Source organism: Dasypus novemcinctus, chromosome 18 (genome assembly GCF_030445035.2).
Source record: "Dasypus novemcinctus isolate mDasNov1 chromosome 18, mDasNov1.1.hap2, whole genome shotgun sequence".
Classification (NCBI taxonomy): Eukaryota; Metazoa; Chordata; class Mammalia; order Cingulata; family Dasypodidae; genus Dasypus; species Dasypus novemcinctus.
In genome coordinates this window covers 76,513,502-76,531,658 of record NC_080690.1, presented here as the reverse complement: position 1 = coordinate 76,531,658, position 18,157 = coordinate 76,513,502, and the positions used below count along the sequence as shown (strand labels likewise).

Here is an 18,157-nt window from a genome sequence, read left to right as displayed (position 1 = left end):
AACATTATTGTCTATGTAATAAAGGGTTGTCTTACCCAAAGAAAGGTTTGTCCCATTTCCCCCAGCAACTGGACTGTCCTGCCTGATAATTTAAGGGTGCTATGTTTACCTAAGGGCCTTGGGCCATGCCAAAGTCTATTCTTTTTCGCTGTTGTTATTGTTCTCAATGCTTTTATTTTTTTCAATTTTATTTTATTTTTAATTATCTTCTTTTAAAGTTAATAGACCACACAAAACATTACAGTAAAAAACATAAGAGGTTCCCATATACCCCCTCCCCACCCCCACCCCCATTATTTTTATTTTTATTTTTTATTTATTTTTTATTTTTTTCAGGAGCATGTTTACTGTGTTTGAGATGATACATCAGGTGCTCTCTGAGCTACAAAGGGTAAAAGGAAATCTTCTCATTATAAACTGACAAAGGTAAAAGGTAAAACATTTTTCACAACAGCATGTACCACATACTCAGAAGTAGATCTGGGTTTAATACAAATGACATAATTCCTAGTCTTTTATAGCTACTTTTACAACTTCATACAGATAATGAATTAGGCTAAAATGCACTATAGTATTTGATAGACTTCAGGACCAGTATCCTTAGTACATCACAAAATACATTTTGATATCCCAAAGAAGTAAAACTTAAAAGTAGGTGTTTTAAACATAACTAATCTACAGCTACAAAGTTCTACTCTTGATAGCATTTACCTTTTTGGGGAGTCTCCCAGTCTCCAAAGGATAAAAGCAGAGAGTAGAATCAGTATAGAATATACACAGAAGTCCGTATTGTAAAGGCTATAAAGATTTGCAGCACAGTGAGAAGTTGCCTTCTGCTCCTTCACACTGTGTAGAAATTATGTGAATTATGTTGCGTATCTCTTGGTCCACTGTCTGGCTAGCCTATCATGTTCTGCTCTGTTGGCCAAATCCTGAGTGGCTATGCTTTCAACCAGAGGATCCCCAGGGTTGCAATCTGTCAAAAGGGAACAAACAGACAGCAAGACCTTTGAGACAGTCAAAGCAGGACTCCAGTTGTCTTTAAGAATGTCCAGACAGGGAAGCAGACTTGGCCCAGTAGTTAGGCATCCGCCTACTACATGGGAGGTCCACGGTTCAAACCCCCAGGCCTCCTTGACCTATGTGGAGCTGGCCCACGCGCAGTGCTGATGCATGCAAGGAGTGCCCTGCCATGCAGGGGTGCCCCCCGCATAGGGGAGCCCCATGTGCAAGGAGTGCGCCCCATAGGGAGAGCTACCCAGCACAAAAGAAAGTGCAGCCTGCCCAAGAATGGCGCCACACGCACGAAGAACTGACACAACAAGATGACGCAACAAAAAGAAACATAGATTCCTGTGCCGCTGACAACAACAGAAGCAGACAAAGAAGAACATGCAGCAAATAGACACAGAGAACACAACTGGGGGGCAGGGGAAGGGGAGAGAAGGGGAGAGAAATAAATAAACAAGTCTTTAAAAAAAAAAAAAAAGACTGTCCAGACAGATGACTCCCTGTTAATGTTGCAATGATAGATTCTGGTGCAAAAAGCAACCTTTGGTGGCTTAAATGGATAATCTGATGAAAATGTGATATCCAGAAAAAACACACCACCTTCATATACAGAACCTGGTGGACCAAGTATAGTTGATCTCCATTCAAATGCTATCTCCTTTAGGCCCAGCACTGCAGTTAGGAGGAGGGTCAAGTGTTATTTCGGCTAGCTCCTTCTGAATTCTTTTAGCAATGGTGGATAACTTAGAGTGGTTTTGCTAAAGAGTTTGGTGTTTTTCGTCTGCTGGGGGGCAGAAGGTTTTCTTTCTTCTTGTTCTTCAGGCTTTGGAGCGGCTGGGTCTCTCTGGTCCGCAACTGAACTACCACTGCTGGTGCTGGGACTCTCATCATCGGACCTTTGCCTATCACTGGACAGCTTGGTGAAGTTATTTCTTGGAAAACTTGACCGCCCACCCGGCCTGCTCGGCCGCCGCAACGGTGTGGGGGAGGGAGAGAGAAAAAAAACCTTTCCTTAAGGAAATGGAGGCTGCTGGGGGGGAGGGGGGGGCGGTGCGTGGGGAGGGGAGAGGGATAAAAGGAAGCCGAGGAGGCTCTGGCTGGGGACTGTGGAACATTGAAAGCTGGAGGGGGTTTTGTAGTGGCTGGAGCCATGCAGCGCCTTCAGAAAAAAAGGAGAGGGTCGGGAGCTCGGCGGGGCGAGGGCACGAGCTCCTGGTGAGGCAGAGCTAACGAGGGAGGAGGGAGATCCCCGCGTGCTGTGGCCTCCAGCCGCTGCTGCTGCCCAGCTCCCCCATCATTTTTTTATTGTTTTTTTAAAGATATATAGATCACAAAAAATGTTACATTAAAAAATATAAGAGGGGCCCATATACCCCAAACCTCCCCCCACCCCACTCCTCCCACATCAACAACCTCTTTCATAATTGTGCACATTCATTGCATTTGGTGAATACATTTTGGAGCACTGCTGCACGACATGGATAATAGTTTACATTGTAGTTTACACTCTCCCCCAGTACCTTCAGTGGGTTATGACAGGATATATTATGTCCAGCATCTGTCCCTGTAATATAATTTAGGACAACTCCAAGTCTCAAAAATGCCCCCACATCAGATCTCTTCTTCCCTTTCCCTGCCCTCAGCAACTACCATGTTCCACGTCAATGCTACAATTTTTTCCATTACTAGTCATAATAGTTGTATAGGAGAATATTAGTAAGTCCACTCTAATCCATACTTTATTCTAACAATGTGATTTATGGTGAAAGCCTTGGGTCTTATGGTATCAGTTCTACCTCTGGAGGGCCTGGAGACTAGAGTAAGCCATGTGGTCAGTCAGCCCTGTCTATGTGACTGATCCTGAATGAAACTCTGGGCAATAAGGCTCAAGAGAGCCATGCTGGTGGTCAATGTTCTGTGCATATTGTCATACATAGTTGCTGTGTAATGTGGGTGTTCCCACAAAACACAACTGGAAAAGGATAACTGGAAGTTTGCACCTTGATTCCTACACCTTGCCCTATGCTGCTTCTCTTTGCTGATTTTAATCTGCATCCATTCATTGTAATAAACAGAAACCATGGTATAACAGTTCTCCCCAAATTGTTGAGTCCTCCTACTGAATTACTGAAGCTAATGGTGGTCTTGATGACCCCCTGAACTTGCTGTTGGTGACAGAAGTAAGGTGACTCCAGAACTTTATAGTGTCTTTTAACCCATGAGCATTCTATTTCCTAAACTGGAATATAGCAATTTTTAGTCCTATTTTAGAATGTCTTAATAATGATGTTCATTGTTTATCATGAAGCTAGCCTTAAGAAGAAAATCTAAGATCTGAAGTCAAGCCTTCCATTGCCTGCAGACCCAGACCACAGCGTGACTGAATCTCATGAGACACAATGAGCCTCTCATTAGCTTGAGCAGCTAATCTGCTTCAAGCCTACTGAAAATCAGAAACTGTGTGATGATAGAAGCTTGTGGCTTTAAACTGCTCAGGGTTGGAGTAATTTGTTATATAGTAATATATAGGTAGTACATTCTATAAGCCATCAATGCCACTTTTCAGAATTGCCCAGAAAATACTTTCCCAAATTAAAAAATCCAAGAAGTACAGAGAGCCTCATAGAATCATTGTACATTCTGAAAAATAAAAAGCAACATTACAGTCTAAAATGAGGAAACTATTATATAAAAGCTAATACATCCATATCTTTAACATTAGAAAGTCTCTCCAGAAGGTATTCTTGATCAAGAAAACCAATTGGTGGTCTAATGCATGAGTGTAATATTTATGTACAATATTACTAAGAATAGGAGTACAGTGTATATTGTTAGTGTCTATATTCTCCTACATCTGAAACACATATAAGAGGGTCTGGAAAATACAGCTTGCTCTGATCGAGAATTTATGTTGCATTTGGAAATGAGAGTGGAACAAGCAAGAATCAAGGAGTATGTATCATTCTTATCCAAATTATTTTACTATTTTACAAATTTATTCCCAATATAAAGTGTAATTGGAAAATTAAAAATTTGAAACATCCTCAAACTTTTTTTTAAAGATTTATTTATTTATTTATCTCCCCTTCCCCCCTCCCACCCTGGTTGTCTGTTCTCTGTGTCTATTTGCGGCCTCTTCTTTGTCTGTTCCTGTTGTTGTCAGGGGCACCTGAATCTCTGTTTCTTTTGGTTGAAGGGAAATTCTGTTTCTTTTTGTTGCATCATCTTGCTGCCTCTGTGTGGGCGGCGCCATTCTTAGGCAGGCTGCACTTTCTTTGGTGCTGGGCAGCTGGCCTTATGGGGCACACTCCTTGGGTTTGGGGTTCCCCTACATGGGGGACACCCCTGCGTGGCACAGCACTCCTTGCGTACATCAGCACTGCACGTGAGCCAGCTCCACACGGGTCAAGGAGGCCCAGGGTTTGAACCGCAGACCTCCCATGTGGTAGACGGACGCACTAACTACTGGGCCAAGTCCGCTTCCCACATCCTCAAACTTTTAACTGTGTATATCTCAAGGGATTATATACATAATTGAAAGGAGTAAAGGAAGACCTTCACTTTTTTTTTTTAAGATTTATTTTTTTAATTTATTTCTCTCCCCTTCCCCTTCTCCCCAGTTGTCTGCTCTCTGTGTCCATTCGCTGTGTGTTCTTCTGTGTCCATTTACATTCTTGTCAGTGGCACCAGCAATCTGTGTCTCTTTTTGTTGCATCATCTTGCTGCGTCAGCTCTCCGTGTGTGCCGCACCACTCCTGGGCAGGCTGCACTTTTTTCACGTGGGCCAGTTCTCCTTACGGGGCACACTCCTTGCACTTGGGGCTCCCCTACACAGGGGACACCTGTGCGTGGCACGCACTCCTTGCCCACGTCAGCACTGTGCATGGGCCAGCTCATCACACAGGTCAGGAGGCCCTGGGTTTGAACCCTGGACCTCCCATGTGGTAGGCAGATGCTCTATCAGTTGAGCCAAATCTGCTTCCCACTTTCATTTCCTATTTTCACTTTCTATGTCTGTTGTGTTCCCTTTCCACACTGCATTATTAGATTGAATTATTATTATTAAAGTATTAAAATACATATCATAAAATACATGTAATTTCATCATGAAAAAAAAAGTGAGGCAAACTTGGGGCATGAGCATCCTAAAGATCTCAGCAGAAACTCAGAAGGACAAGTACTTGACCCATGTTTCCAAAACAGGAACACAATATTCCCAAACTTCCCTTATGCTAATCCCCTACATGGTCACCTCCCTATACAGAGGAGTTTGAATCTTCAAGGCCATACTTCTTTATTCCCCAACATAACCCATCACCATCAACTGTTTCTTTCCACAAAGTTTCCTTGTTTGATCCATGGCAGAGATCTTAGCAAATTGCTGCTCTCAACCTGGAGGGCTAGATAGAAATTACGGCACTCAGGCTCTTGATGGAAACCTGCACCCTGAGAAGGGAAAGTCAGTTTTTCCCTGGGAATGATGTGAGCACTGGCTTCCTTACATACAGTGCATTCCTGCTTCAGGACCGTGAGTGACCTTTACCAAATCTCCATTCTACATCATTTATGCTTCCTTACGGATGACTTTCTCCTGAAAAAGGGACTAGTCCTTTAATGAGGCAGTTTTTCAAAGGACTGTCTGGAGATTTTTTTTCTTCTCCTTTTAATAAAACCTTTTGAAAAGTTAGACTAAAATGCATTCACTTTTTCATTTCTCATCAGATCCAATTCCCAACCATGAAAACAGAAAGAAAGAGGGGGTGGACAGACCTTCCTTTATTCAGAAACCATCTCATGGACTCAACTTCTTATGGAGAGAGCAGAGCCTCCAGCTAATATGTATTCCATTTGGGCCCAAGAGAAATCAAGTCAGTTGGTTTGGAGAATGTCTGAGCACATACTGTATACAAAATTGGGAGAGAGTATTTGATGAAGAAGATGGGTTTGGCATCCTTATGTAAGACAGAGGGTGCCGAAGAAAGCTTAAATGGGAAGTAGAGATATCAGGACCATTTGACCCCAGATGCAGTCCAGGCTTCTGGCCCAGTGGATCTGAGTTGAGTTAGCAGAGCTCAGGGAACCACTCAGTCCTGGGAGATGGAGGGGGGATGGGAAGAGCTGTGGGAAAAGCTGGTCCTCACCCTACCTCCCCATATGAGACCCAGTATTGTGTTCTGTTCTCTTGCCCAAGAGAAAATGTCTTCCAAACGTGTGTCCAAGTAAAATAAACAAAGCTGATTTGATTTGAGGGAAAACAGAAAGGTATCTTCTATTAGAATTAATCTTTCAGAAATGTCTGCAGGATGTACAGTTATACTCCAGTCATGCCAAAATCCAGCCAGCACCACCTTCAGAATTTCCACAGGAAACAGAACAGGAGATATTAACTTACATACTTTCCATTAAATATGATTAAGGTGTATAGGAAGTGGATGTGGCTCAAGGCATCAAGCTCCCACCTACCACATGGGAGGTCTCAGGTTTGGTTCCCAGGGCCTCCTAAAAGGAAGAGGAGCACTCAAGGAAAGACACAGCAAGTGCAAACAATGAGGGAGTGAGGAGAAATAAATCTTTTTAAAAAATGATTAAGGCATAAATGAAGCAATTTAAACCTTGAAAACCTATTTTATCTTTCTATTGTTCATATAAAAGAATATACATCCCTAGCAAATGTTCCCGAAAATGTTGCAAAACTGTTTTTCTCTAGATGAAATTAAATCCAAATACCACCCAATTTTATAAGCCTCATTATCCACACTTGCTCCACAGCATTCAGAAATAGAAAACAAAAACGTACATTAAAGTATCTATAATTTTCAAATTAAAAAATACTTTTCCAAATAACTTACAATATAGGTAAAGAAAAAATTTAATAATGTATTTAGAAATTAATTACTTCAGCAAAGTATGGGTTTACATCCAGTATGTCTCAAAAGTATCTGAATTTATAAATCATCACAAGAAGTATTGGCAAGAACAAACAATTTATAAACATACTAGCAGGGTCGAGTCTGCACCCCTGGGATGTGGGGGGTCGGGGGGGGGCCCCCCGCAGGGGATGGAGAACAGAAACAGAATTTATGTTCTATAAGAGTATGAATTGGCACATTCCCCACAGAGTTCTGCATTCACATTCTAATTTCCATCCCCTAGGCAAACTAGCCCTGTTGTTGCTTAAATAATCCCTTCTGATTTCCCAGAGTCTCAGACACTCCCGGATCCAAACACCGGCCCTAACGACCCTTTTATCTAGGTCCCAGCGCCCTGAGGGCTGAGTTGCGCCTGCTTCCTCATGGGGGGGTCTCCACCTAACCTTACAAGGTAAGAGGCCCTCACAGCTCTAATCTTGAACTTTAAGTTGTTTGAAATTTAACTTAAAATAGCTAGGAAGCAGCCCCGCTCCCCAGGACCCCAACAACAGTCCAAGGGCTCTTTGGGTCACAAAGGCGCAACGCTAGGGCACCCCAGGGGGCGGAGCGAAGGCAGGCCCCCCCTCTCACAAAGCCCCTCTACAGGCCCCGCCCCCACGCCGGCCCCGCCTCCGCTCTGACTGGCTCTCCACCACCTGCCGGAACCTATCCTCTCGTAGGCAGTCGCCAAGTCGCTGCGCGTGCGCACTTTCCTATAGACCCGGAAGCGGATCGAGCGGGGCTGAGGTAACCCCCGGGTGAGTGAGTTTCCGATTTTCCGCTTAAAGCTGTGCTTCCGGACTCAGCACACCCCCGCCATCCACGCCTGAAGGCCTTGGAGTCGCCCCGGACGTTAGAGTCCCCGCGCCCGCCGGCCTTGTCCTCCGTGCGTCGCGGCTGAGATGTTCTGAGTCCGGTCGCTCCGCGGCGGGTCCGGGGGGTCCGCGTGCGTTTCGGGTTCTCCAGTCTGAGGCGGTCCTCGCTGCGGCCTTTCTGCCTTGGGTTTAGGTAGTCACCTCCGACCGGGTCATTGTCCTGCTTCAAGCCCTTCGGCTACCCGGTTCAGCCGCGACGCGGGTCCGGTCCTCGCTGGCGAGGTTTTCGCGCCCCTCGCTTCCCCAGCCCTCAGCCTCGGCCCTCTGGGGCCTTCTCGGCAGCTCCGGCCGCACCCTCCGCTCTCAGCCCCGGGACGCGGCCTCCTTTCCCTGGCCCTGGGGTTCTGCCGACCCCACCCTGCTCACGTTTCCGCCACTCTCCCGTTGCGGGCACAGCCCAGTAGAGGCCCCTTGACTCCCGCGCTCGGAAAAGTGATCCGCACCTTTTGGGTGACTTTCGGTACTTGTTTTGAACAAATCGCTGTGCCTGCCGTAGTGTGTTTATATTCCCGATAAGCCCCTGGAGAGTGTTCTTCCCAACTAAGGGACAGGTTTATGACATATATGTGAATGTGAAGGGACGGGGGTGGGGAGGAGCAGAGAATGAGACCAAAGGAAAACGAGAAAGGCGCAAGGACGTGAGGGAGAAAAGAAGTACGGGGGAGAAATGGACATGACAAAATAAGAGAATAGAGCCGGTGGACCTGAAGAGAGAATAAGAGTCAAAGACTTAACCAAAGAAAGAAGGTGAGGGAGAAAAGAAAATGTAGAATCTAGAGGGAAAAAAAGGATCTCCAGAGACATTAAGGGTCGCGAAATAGGAAGAAGGGGACCTTGACCAGCCGCAGAGATGGGACAGTAAAAGAAGAGAGTTCATTCGACCTGAGGAAGGTAGGGGAAATCAACGAATTGGGGCCATCTAAGACAGAGTGACGTGGTGCTGAGACAGAAAGTGGAGGCAGGGGTGACAGAGAATGCAGATGGAGATTCAAAGCAGGGAGAGAATTTAGCTAGCTGAGGGGGCCAGAATTGAGGGAAAGGCCTTGTAACAGGGAAAGAGGAATTTAACAGGGAAAACAAAGGAAGAACAGAAGTGGGGAAAACAGAGGAAGAAACAGAGAGTTGGGGGACAATCAGAAAGTTTGGAGAGAAAGAACACATACAAAACAGGTGTTGCAACAGAGTAGGGTCAAACACCATTTAGAAAAAGGAATAGAGAGGAGGAACAAAATTATGAGCAGAAACTGAGAGGTAGAAAACAAATGGAAAAAAAGAACAAAACAGTACTACAGAATGCCAGGTGGGGCCCAGAAGAATAAGGTTTGAAATACTGATTTGTAGCTGTATAATTAATTTTAAATGTGTTTGTTTAAATTATACAGGCAAGAAAGAGAATTTCAAAACTCAGGTGTGTGAGGTTGTACATTTCTTATTTGCATCAGAAAATAAATTCAATTTTGTAGCCCCTGTTCAGCCAGAAGACACATACTTAGCTCATTCAATTCAGGGTCCCCCTCTTCCGTTTTTCTGGACTGGGGAAAGGGAGTGAAGTGGGAGGAAAAAATAACTGTTACTACATGGTACCTTTTTTATTTTATTTATTTTTTATTTTTTTGTTTTCATCATCATGGGACATTCATTGCATTTGGTGAATACATTTTGGAGCACTGCTGCACCACATGAATAATGGTTTACATTGTAGTTTTCACTCTCCCCCAGCCACCCAGTGGGTACATGGTACCTTTTTAAACAAACATTAATTTAAAAAATATTCGGTGGGCTTTCTTTTTTCTACTTCTCTTACATTTGATTCCTTGCTCTTTTTCAAGTTTATTAAGATTCATCTTAGTTTATTTAACTTCTGCTTTTCTTTTTGTAAATAATCATTAACTCTGAAATAAACTTTGTGACATCCTTTTTTGTGGCTCATGTCTTTCTTTTCTAAATTTGATGTAGCCTCAAATTTGTTTTCACTTTAATCCCAGAGTTTATTGGATTAAAAAAAAAATTTCCAAGTTATTTACCTCTTAAATGTGTTATTTTCAGATTATGAGGTCTGAATGTTTTCTACTCTTTATCATATATTGGAAATATTCTTTGAGGTCTGGTATTTTTACAGCATTTCTATGTTCATCTGGTAAGGTTGTTGATGACCTTAAACCTGGTTTAACCAGTTAGTTTAAATTTAACAGCTTCTTTTTTTTTTTTTCCTTATGCGATCTGTTAAATTAGTGATCTTTAAGTAAAATGTCTAAGTAGATGGTCCTCTTGATTCCCTTTTTCCTTTTTCTGTGTGTTAAAGGATGGGCTGATTGCTCTGGAACTTCGTTCCAGCAGAGCCTGTTTGTGATGAAGAAATTGCTCAGAGCTTACTTCTCTAGTTGACTCTCTCTCATATTTTCTAGGACCAATAGCTATCTTCGTATTATATATTTTTAACATTTTACTGACATTTTTCTGGAAAAGGAATCAAATGCTTGGGAATCTTTAAACCTGTTTCAGAGAGGTTTCTCTGACCCAGTGGCATGAAAGGTAGGCTGGAATATTTAGAGAAGGCCTAAGGGCATACTCTGCCCATTTCCTCATTCAGACCACCATTTCAGAATTCCATGTCTCATTCCACTCAGACCTCCTCTGGGCCTCAGGGTGCCCCACCAGGCTTTTTATCTGTATATTGGGAATAACATAGTAAACGGATGTAATATTTTCTCAGACCTCATCCATGTTATTTTTAAATGATGGAGAGCGAAAACCCCTTTCAGTTACTAGTAGTTACCTAACAGGACCTGGCCCTGTTCCTGGCTGCGGCCAGCCCATTGGTTCTTGACCATTTCTGAACCCCCCTCACGAACTTGTTGCTCCTACCCCAGCTACAGTCTCAAGACAGTAAGGTATACTTCCTCTACTCTCTCACCAGTTTTTACTTCTAGGCAGTTATTTCTTTCAACATATGCAGATAGCAGTATTGTCCCATTAAAGGAAAAAGGGAAAAGCACCTTTATTCACTACATTCTCTCATCTTGTAAACAAACAAAAAATCCTGTTAACCTACACTCCCCCTCTATTAAGTGCCCCTTTACTACGCTCCATTTCAGAGCAAAATACGTTCAAATGTGTTTCCACTCTGTCTTCAGTTCTTACCTCCAATTCTCTCTTGAACCCCATCCAGTCTAACTTGCACATCTACCATTCCACTGATACTCTCCTTTTTGGGGTCATCAATGACCTTTCCTTTTCTAAATCCAGTGGTTAAGTGGTTAGTTCTTCATCATCTCACTTGATCTTTTAACCACGTGTTGCATAGGTGATCACCTCATCCTTGAAACACTTTTTTCCTTGACTTTAAGGACATCACACTAAATCTCTAAACATAAAATACTAAGTACCTGTGTGTGTTAATTTTCCTCTCATTTTCCTTATCTCTCAGTTTCATCTGATGGTTTCTCCTCAGTTGGCTGGTACCTGAATGTGGGATCACTCTCTGTCTTAGCCCTTAGACCTCTTCCTTGTCAACACCCACTGCCTTTTCATATCATGCTGTCTCATGCCTCTAAGTACCCTGATGTCTCCCAGTTTCACAACTCTCCACTGAATTCCAGACTCATATATCCAGCTGGGTCATCTAACTGTCATCTCTACCTTAATATGTCTAAACATGAATCCCCACAAAGAGTTCTCACTGCAGTCATGTGCATTTCAGTTAAGTGTGATCCCACACTACCTGGTGCTTAGGAGAACATCTCAGCATGATTTTTAAAATGTACAGTATATTTATTACATTATTTATGAAAGAAAAAATTAAACATTAACTTAAAATGGATGAGGAATACATGGTTTCCAAACTTCCTTTGAGGTGTGGGAGAAAAGTGTTTGAAGACTATGTCTTCCTGATCAGCTTGCAGTAGTACCACTCTGACCTCATCCGATTTTCTTCTCCTTCATTCCATTCCAGCCACACAACCTCTTCCTTTCCTGTAACCAGGGATAGCACCGTCTCAGGCCTTCATATGGGTAGGCCCTCTACTTGAACTCTCTGGATCCTCAGATGCAGGTGGCAACCACCTTCCCTTACTCAGGTTTAGATAGTACCTTCTCAGTGACACCTTCTTTGAGCTCCCCATGTAACATTACAGCTACATCCTCACCCCAACCTCTGGCATGTAACACCTGCTTTGTATATTTCTCTGCTCCTTTTCCTTCCACTGGTTGGATATTGTTGACCACAGGACTTTAGAGGAGAGCAGAGCTACAATGTGGAAGGTATACCACGCTTGCCTCTGAGTGGTGGTCAACACTGGTTTCATTTTGGATTGCTGAGGCATTTTATAAACACATTGCTTGTGTCCCAGATTTCCCTTCAAAGAGTAAGGGTGGGGCCCAGCCTTAATAGCAGTTATAGTACCCTAGGTAAATATAATCTGTATCTATCAGGGAGCAACACGGGTCTGGATCATTCATTTCTGAGAGTTGAGTCTCCAGTCCCTGATGTAGAGGGAGGTCCTGGGGACTCTTCTCTGTGTAGGGTTTGGTATCAAGGCTAGGTCTGTGACTTAAAGGTGTTAGGATCAGTCTAGCCTAATCTTGCTGCCGCAGAGTATGTGTGCTCCACCAGGAGGGAGAGTGTTCTGAAAAAAGGGGTCAGAATACTTAGTTGGTGAGCTCTTTGTAGAAATTTGTCCCCCAAATCCCTCCAGTTACAGTGGGCAGCAGTCTTTTCCCCATGTTGAGGTTCTATGTGTGTCTTGTGACACAAGGAGGGAATATATTGATTCTAAGCATTAAGCAGCATATTTTTGACATGTAGGGTGATCTTGCCTGAGAAAGAAGCTCAGAAGAAGAGGAAAGAAGTAGTAATGGCTCTTTCCCAGGTAAAAGTCATATTCTCAGTTGATTGTTCTGTCTTTCCTTCCTGAACTGTCGATTATTGGATTTGCTAATCTTCTCTGACTCTGTGAAGTATTCTGCCAATCATGTTAGCTTACATTCACCTAGAGCCTTCCCTCAGGCCCCTTCCTCTCCACATAGATTCCATCTCACTGTGGACCAGTGCTGTGGAACTTGTCAAGAGGCTTCACTGGGGAGCGGGAGGAGATTGTCATGGGAAGAGTTTCACACCAGGCATGGATTGGAGATGGGGAATGGGCTCCATGTTGGCAGAAAGATTTGTAGCAGGAATTGTTTAAGGAAGTATATATGGCCCTTTCTACTCTGTATAGACCAGCATTAAGGAAATTGCACATAAAAGTGTTTTATTAATGTGCACAAAAACCTGGAAAAGTTTGAAAAAGGAGACTCATAAGGGGAAACCAGCTTTTCTTTATTTGTAATGCATTAAAAGGTAAACAAGTAAATCAATGTGTTTCTAGCTTCAAAATATTAATGATATGGAATAGACTGGAAAGGTCAGAAATAGATGTCAGGGTAGAGAGTGTTTTGTTCCATAATCAGTTTTAAAAGATGAAATCAACCTAAATGTTTAGCTTTAAGAGGTTCTTGGAATCACTCACACACACAGCATATCCATGCCATAGAGACCAAGATGTTGATTCAGAGTCTCCTGCAGCAGCTGTTTAGGTAAAAGTGGTTATAATTTAGCTAAGGTGCAGGGGCACAACTTTCTTTGTCATCAGAAAAGATAAAGTAATTTTTCATTATTTTGTGGACTTGTTCATATAAAATGGAATTCATACTTAGCTCAGTTTTCTTTTAATGTATTTTTAGGAGCTGTTTTTTATATAGTTTAATTCTTTACATAAGCCTCAGGGTCTCATTTAGGTTAGAAATTTTTTAGACTGTGCAATGCAGTTCTGACACTAGCTACCCAGATATAGTGCAGACTTCCCCGGTTAAGGGCACTGTCTTCCACAAGACTGCCTTCACTTCAGACACCAGCCATAAGTGCAGGGATTCCCACTTTGGACCAACCACCTACAAATCCAGGTATATCCCACTGTCCCCTCAGGTTTAATAATTTACTAGAGCAACCCACAGAACTCAGAAAAGCACTGTACATATATATGATTACAGTTTTATTATAGCAAAAACGATACAAGTGAGAACCAGCCAAAAGAAAAGAAATGTGGGGTCAAGGCCCAGTGGGTCTCAAATGCATGTCCTCTCCCGTGGAGTCGGGATGCATCACCCTCTGGGCACATTAATATGTATTACCAACCAAGAGAGTTCACCTGAGCTTCAGTGTCCAATTTTTATTAGAGTTTTATTACATAGACACAATTGATTGACTGATTGACTTCATGATTGACATCAGTGTCCAGCCCTACCCTTTCCCCTCCTCAGAAGTCATACTGATATCACCTGGCTCAAAATCCTCACTCTGTAATAACTTGGTTGGTGTTCCTTTTTGGGCTTACGAAATTCTCACCCTAAGGATATAGATTTGCTCTGTACTCCCATCCTCTGAACCATCCTGAACCCCACCCTGGACCATCTCCTTAGCATAAACGATCAGGGATGGTGGGGAATTGGAGGAGCACCATGAATAACAAAGACTCCCTTGTCACTTGGGAAATAGTAAGGATTTAGATGATATCTCCCAGCATCCAGAAACACTGACCAGCCCAGTCTTTCATCATTGAACACAGTGAAGCCTCATGCTGTGTCTTCCTTCGTCTTGCTTTGGAAGATCTTACCTATTACATGATTACAAAATAGTATGTTCACTTTACTACTAATGATTATTGATTAAAATTGTGTTCATCTGTCCTTAATTTGGGTTTTTTGTGTATGTATTGTATCCGCTATTATATTTCAGTCATTTTAAAGTTTCAGGCTATATATATAGTAGAAGGTTCTTGTGTAGTTTGACAAGCCTCTCCTTTTTTTTTTATTTCTTGCAAAATTATATTCACTCTCCTTGACACAACGGAGACTTTTGTTTAAAATTCCATGTTTCTTTTGCATTTCATTTGTTCAGAATTTCTGTAGTTACTGAGATCTATATGTTACCACACTTGCCAAGAAAATTTGTGTTTGTCAGTCTCTCACCATGTCTTTGCTATGTCCTTCAGTAAAGTTTTACAGGGGAAGTACTTGTTTGTTCTTAGGAGGTGCTAGAAACTGAATCCAGGACTTCTCATGTGGGAAGCAGGTGTTCAACCACTTTAGCTATATCCACTACCATGTATTGTTTTTTAATTGCTGGTACTGAAAAACAGGGATTATTTACAATATGTTATTAGTTTTTCCAGTCAAAATATATTCTCCTGGTTTTTTCTAGGTTGTTATAACATCATCTGAATAATAGTGCCACCTCTTTGACTCTTCTATTTTTCTTCCTTTTCCCTCTTCTCTTTTGAGTCAGGTATCCTGTAAGTGGTGAGTGGAGGAGCCCTGGTCTGCCTCTTTGTCTTCCCTAAACTTCACTGTAAATTTCCTATTTAACATGAGTTTTAATTATCCAATATTTCCTCAAGGATCAGCTGCTGTGATAAATCTTTTTTTTCCTATTTTAATATTTTAAATTATTACATTAATAAATAATTTGATCTTGAGTCATTATTTTAGTAGTTTTTAATGTAATTAGCATTTTAGTGTTTATTGGCATTACTAGTATTTTATTACTTACAAAAATATAAAACTCACAGCAATTTAGTGAATTTCATAGCCTCTGATGGAAAATTATAATAAAATTAGGGAGGATGTCAGCAAAATGGAAGAGTAGGGAATTTCAAGAACTTGATCCTCTATGTAAACAACCACCACAACAAAAAAGCAAAAACAATCAGAATCAACTTTGTTGAAAATTTTAAAAGATAGTCAAAGGCTTATAGGAACCAAATAAATGGAATGCTGAATCAAGGAAAAGCTGATTTAAGCACAGTATACTTTGTAGTATTTTAACATGCCTTTGCCTCACCAACTTCAACTCAGGAGAGGTCTTTTTTTTTTTTTTTTTAATGAACAACTTTATTTCAAATTCACAAAAATAAAAGAACAGAAAAGGGCAGCTCAGCAAGGTATGAAAACATTACTCCTAAAAAGTTCCTTTTCAGGCACTTTTATCTTGCCTAATTCTAACTACTAACTCAGTTGTTCCTCTAGTGTTCAGAAAGATACACAGATGAGTACGATTAGTTAAATGACATAGTCAAGTTCTCTTTATTAATGAAAAAAAGCTTAATCATATACATATCCCACAAAACCAAACCCCATATTATTTTTTTACCTTAGAATTAATATAGTGTCAACTTTGCTTTTGCTACAGAAGCATTACAATGTGTTTTTTGTCTTTATTCATTTTTTTAATATTACATTCAAAAAATATGAGGTCCCCATATACCCCCACCCCCCAGAAACATTACAATGTTGTTGACTATAGTTATAAATTACATTATATTTTCCTCATGTGTCACCACATTCTTAACATCCTTTGTAGAACATTCCTGTATTTATATTTCAATCCTCATCTATTTCCAAAATTATTGTTCTACATTCCCAATATTTGAAAATGCCTGCATAAAATGGAGACTCTAGAAAGCCAGGGACATGCCCATGGCAGGAACCATACACACAAAAAAACTAAGCAGACCCTAAACTTTCATCTTTAGGTTATCTTTAGGCTCACCATAAGAAGGACATGAAGGCTAAGGCAGAGTAGTAAATTAAATGCTAAATATTGATGGAGTGTCCCAACAAAGAGCCAAACTGCTAAGACCTGGAGAGTGTTTTTTCCTCTTCTTTTTTTCATTTTTTAACATCTCTAGGCATTTAAGGAAAACTGTCAAACTACAACTTAATCATAAATGAAAGGAACTAAAGTCTTAGAGATCACATATAATGAAGAATACAGCTTTTAAAAACAGCATGACCAAGTGGGATTTATCCCAGGAATGTAAGTATGGTGTGGTAGATTATGTCCCCTAATTTAGACTTGATTTTAATGTTACTCTGCCTTCCTATGTGTGTGAACCCATTGTAAATAGGATCTCTTGAAAATGTTCATTTCAGTTAAGGAGTAGCCCAAGTGAATGAGGTTGGGGCAATAATTAAAAATAAAAAAAGGAAAATAGTATTGAAGATGTAGAGAAATTAGAATCATCATACAATATTGGTAAAATGTTTTATTTATTGAAAACAGCGATTCCTAAAAAAGTTAAATGTAGAATTTCAAATGAGTCATCAGTTCCACTCCCAAGTATAAATCCACACAAGTCTGAAACCAGCATTCAAACAAATACTTGTATATGAATGTTCATAGCAGCACTATTCACAATAGACAAAATGTGGAAACAACCTGATGGTCATCACTGGGTTACGTGATGGATTATTCAGCTCTAAAAAAGGAATGATATATGCTACAACACAGATTAACCTCAAAAACATGCTAAGTGAAAGAAAACAGACACAAAAAGGTCACATTTTGTATGAGTCCATTTATGTGAAATATTCAGAACAGATAAATCCATAGAAACAGAGGATTTATAGTTGCCAGGCCCTGGGGTGAGAGCATAGCTGAGAGTAGCTGTTTATTGGGTATGGGATTTTCTTTGGGGATAAGGGAAATGTTTTGTAGCTAGATGGTAATTCTACATCATAAATGCTACTGAATTGTGCCCTTTAAATTGATTCATTATATGTTGTGTAAATTTCACATCAATTGACAAAAATAGGCATATCCGGTTTGCTCAAATTTTCTTACTTGAATCTGGCAAAATACTTAAGTTACTTCAGTCTAATCAATCTTTATACACCTCCTCTTTCATTTTATATGAAAATAAGAACACACTCCATGTCGATTTGATGAAATATGTTTTTCATTTTAGGATGTCTTGACATTCCATGATGTGGCCATAGTATTCTCTCAGGAGGAGTGGGAATACCTGGACCCTGAGCAGAGAGCTTTGTACAAGGATGTGATGTTGGAGAACTACAGGAACCTGGTCTCCCTGGGTGAGGACATATATGCTCTTGTATAACTTTGCAGTCTCTTGGGATGACTCTACCCTTTTTGACTGAGTTTCAAATCCCTGTTCATTGAAGCTATGTTAATTCAGAAATGAAAAACTTTGTAATGCCATGCGTGGGATTTAACCTTCTCTTTCTTTGAATGATGTGCACATTTCCTGCTTGATTATTCCTGGTTCCAGAATTTGATAATGCACAAAACATTATACAACTTCTAAAATATCTGATTCCCTGGTTTATAACTGTGCTTTTGAGTCAGTAGTCCTTGGAAGAGAGCTAGATATCTGCATACTTAAGATGCTCTCTGAGCATTCAGAAGGAGGCAGTCAGTGGCCAAAGTTGTAAAAGATTTTTATTGGCCCATTTGTACTTTTTTCTCTTCCCAGCTGAGTTAAGTGCTGAGATTGTACCCTGGTAAAAACATCGCATATTATGTTC

At 41.2% G+C, this 18,157-nt stretch overlaps 1 protein-coding gene and 1 pseudogene across 4 annotated transcripts in view; one reads left to right on the top strand and one right to left on the bottom strand.

The window, feature by feature from the left end:
* Positions 1 to 336: 336 nt before the first annotated feature.
* LOC105744352 (ubiquitin-conjugating enzyme E2 E3 pseudogene) lies at positions 337 to 5,201 on the bottom strand (annotated as a pseudogene).
* Positions 5,202 to 7,633: 2,432 nt separating this feature from the next.
* The window catches only part of LOC101423139 (zinc finger protein 677-like), a 78,547-nt gene continuing 68,023 nt past the window's right edge, over positions 7,634 to 18,157 (top strand). The window contains exons 1-3 of one of the 4 annotated variants that reach the window (XM_071209426.1): positions 7,634 to 7,678; positions 12,600 to 12,663; positions 17,578 to 17,704. In XM_071209426.1, the coding sequence (XP_071065527.1) occupies positions 12,649 to 12,663; positions 17,578 to 17,704 (142 nt within the window). In that variant the 5' untranslated portion in view covers positions 7,634 to 7,678; positions 12,600 to 12,648. The other 3 variants (XM_071209425.1, XM_071209427.1, XM_071209424.1) reach the window with 3 other exon arrangements.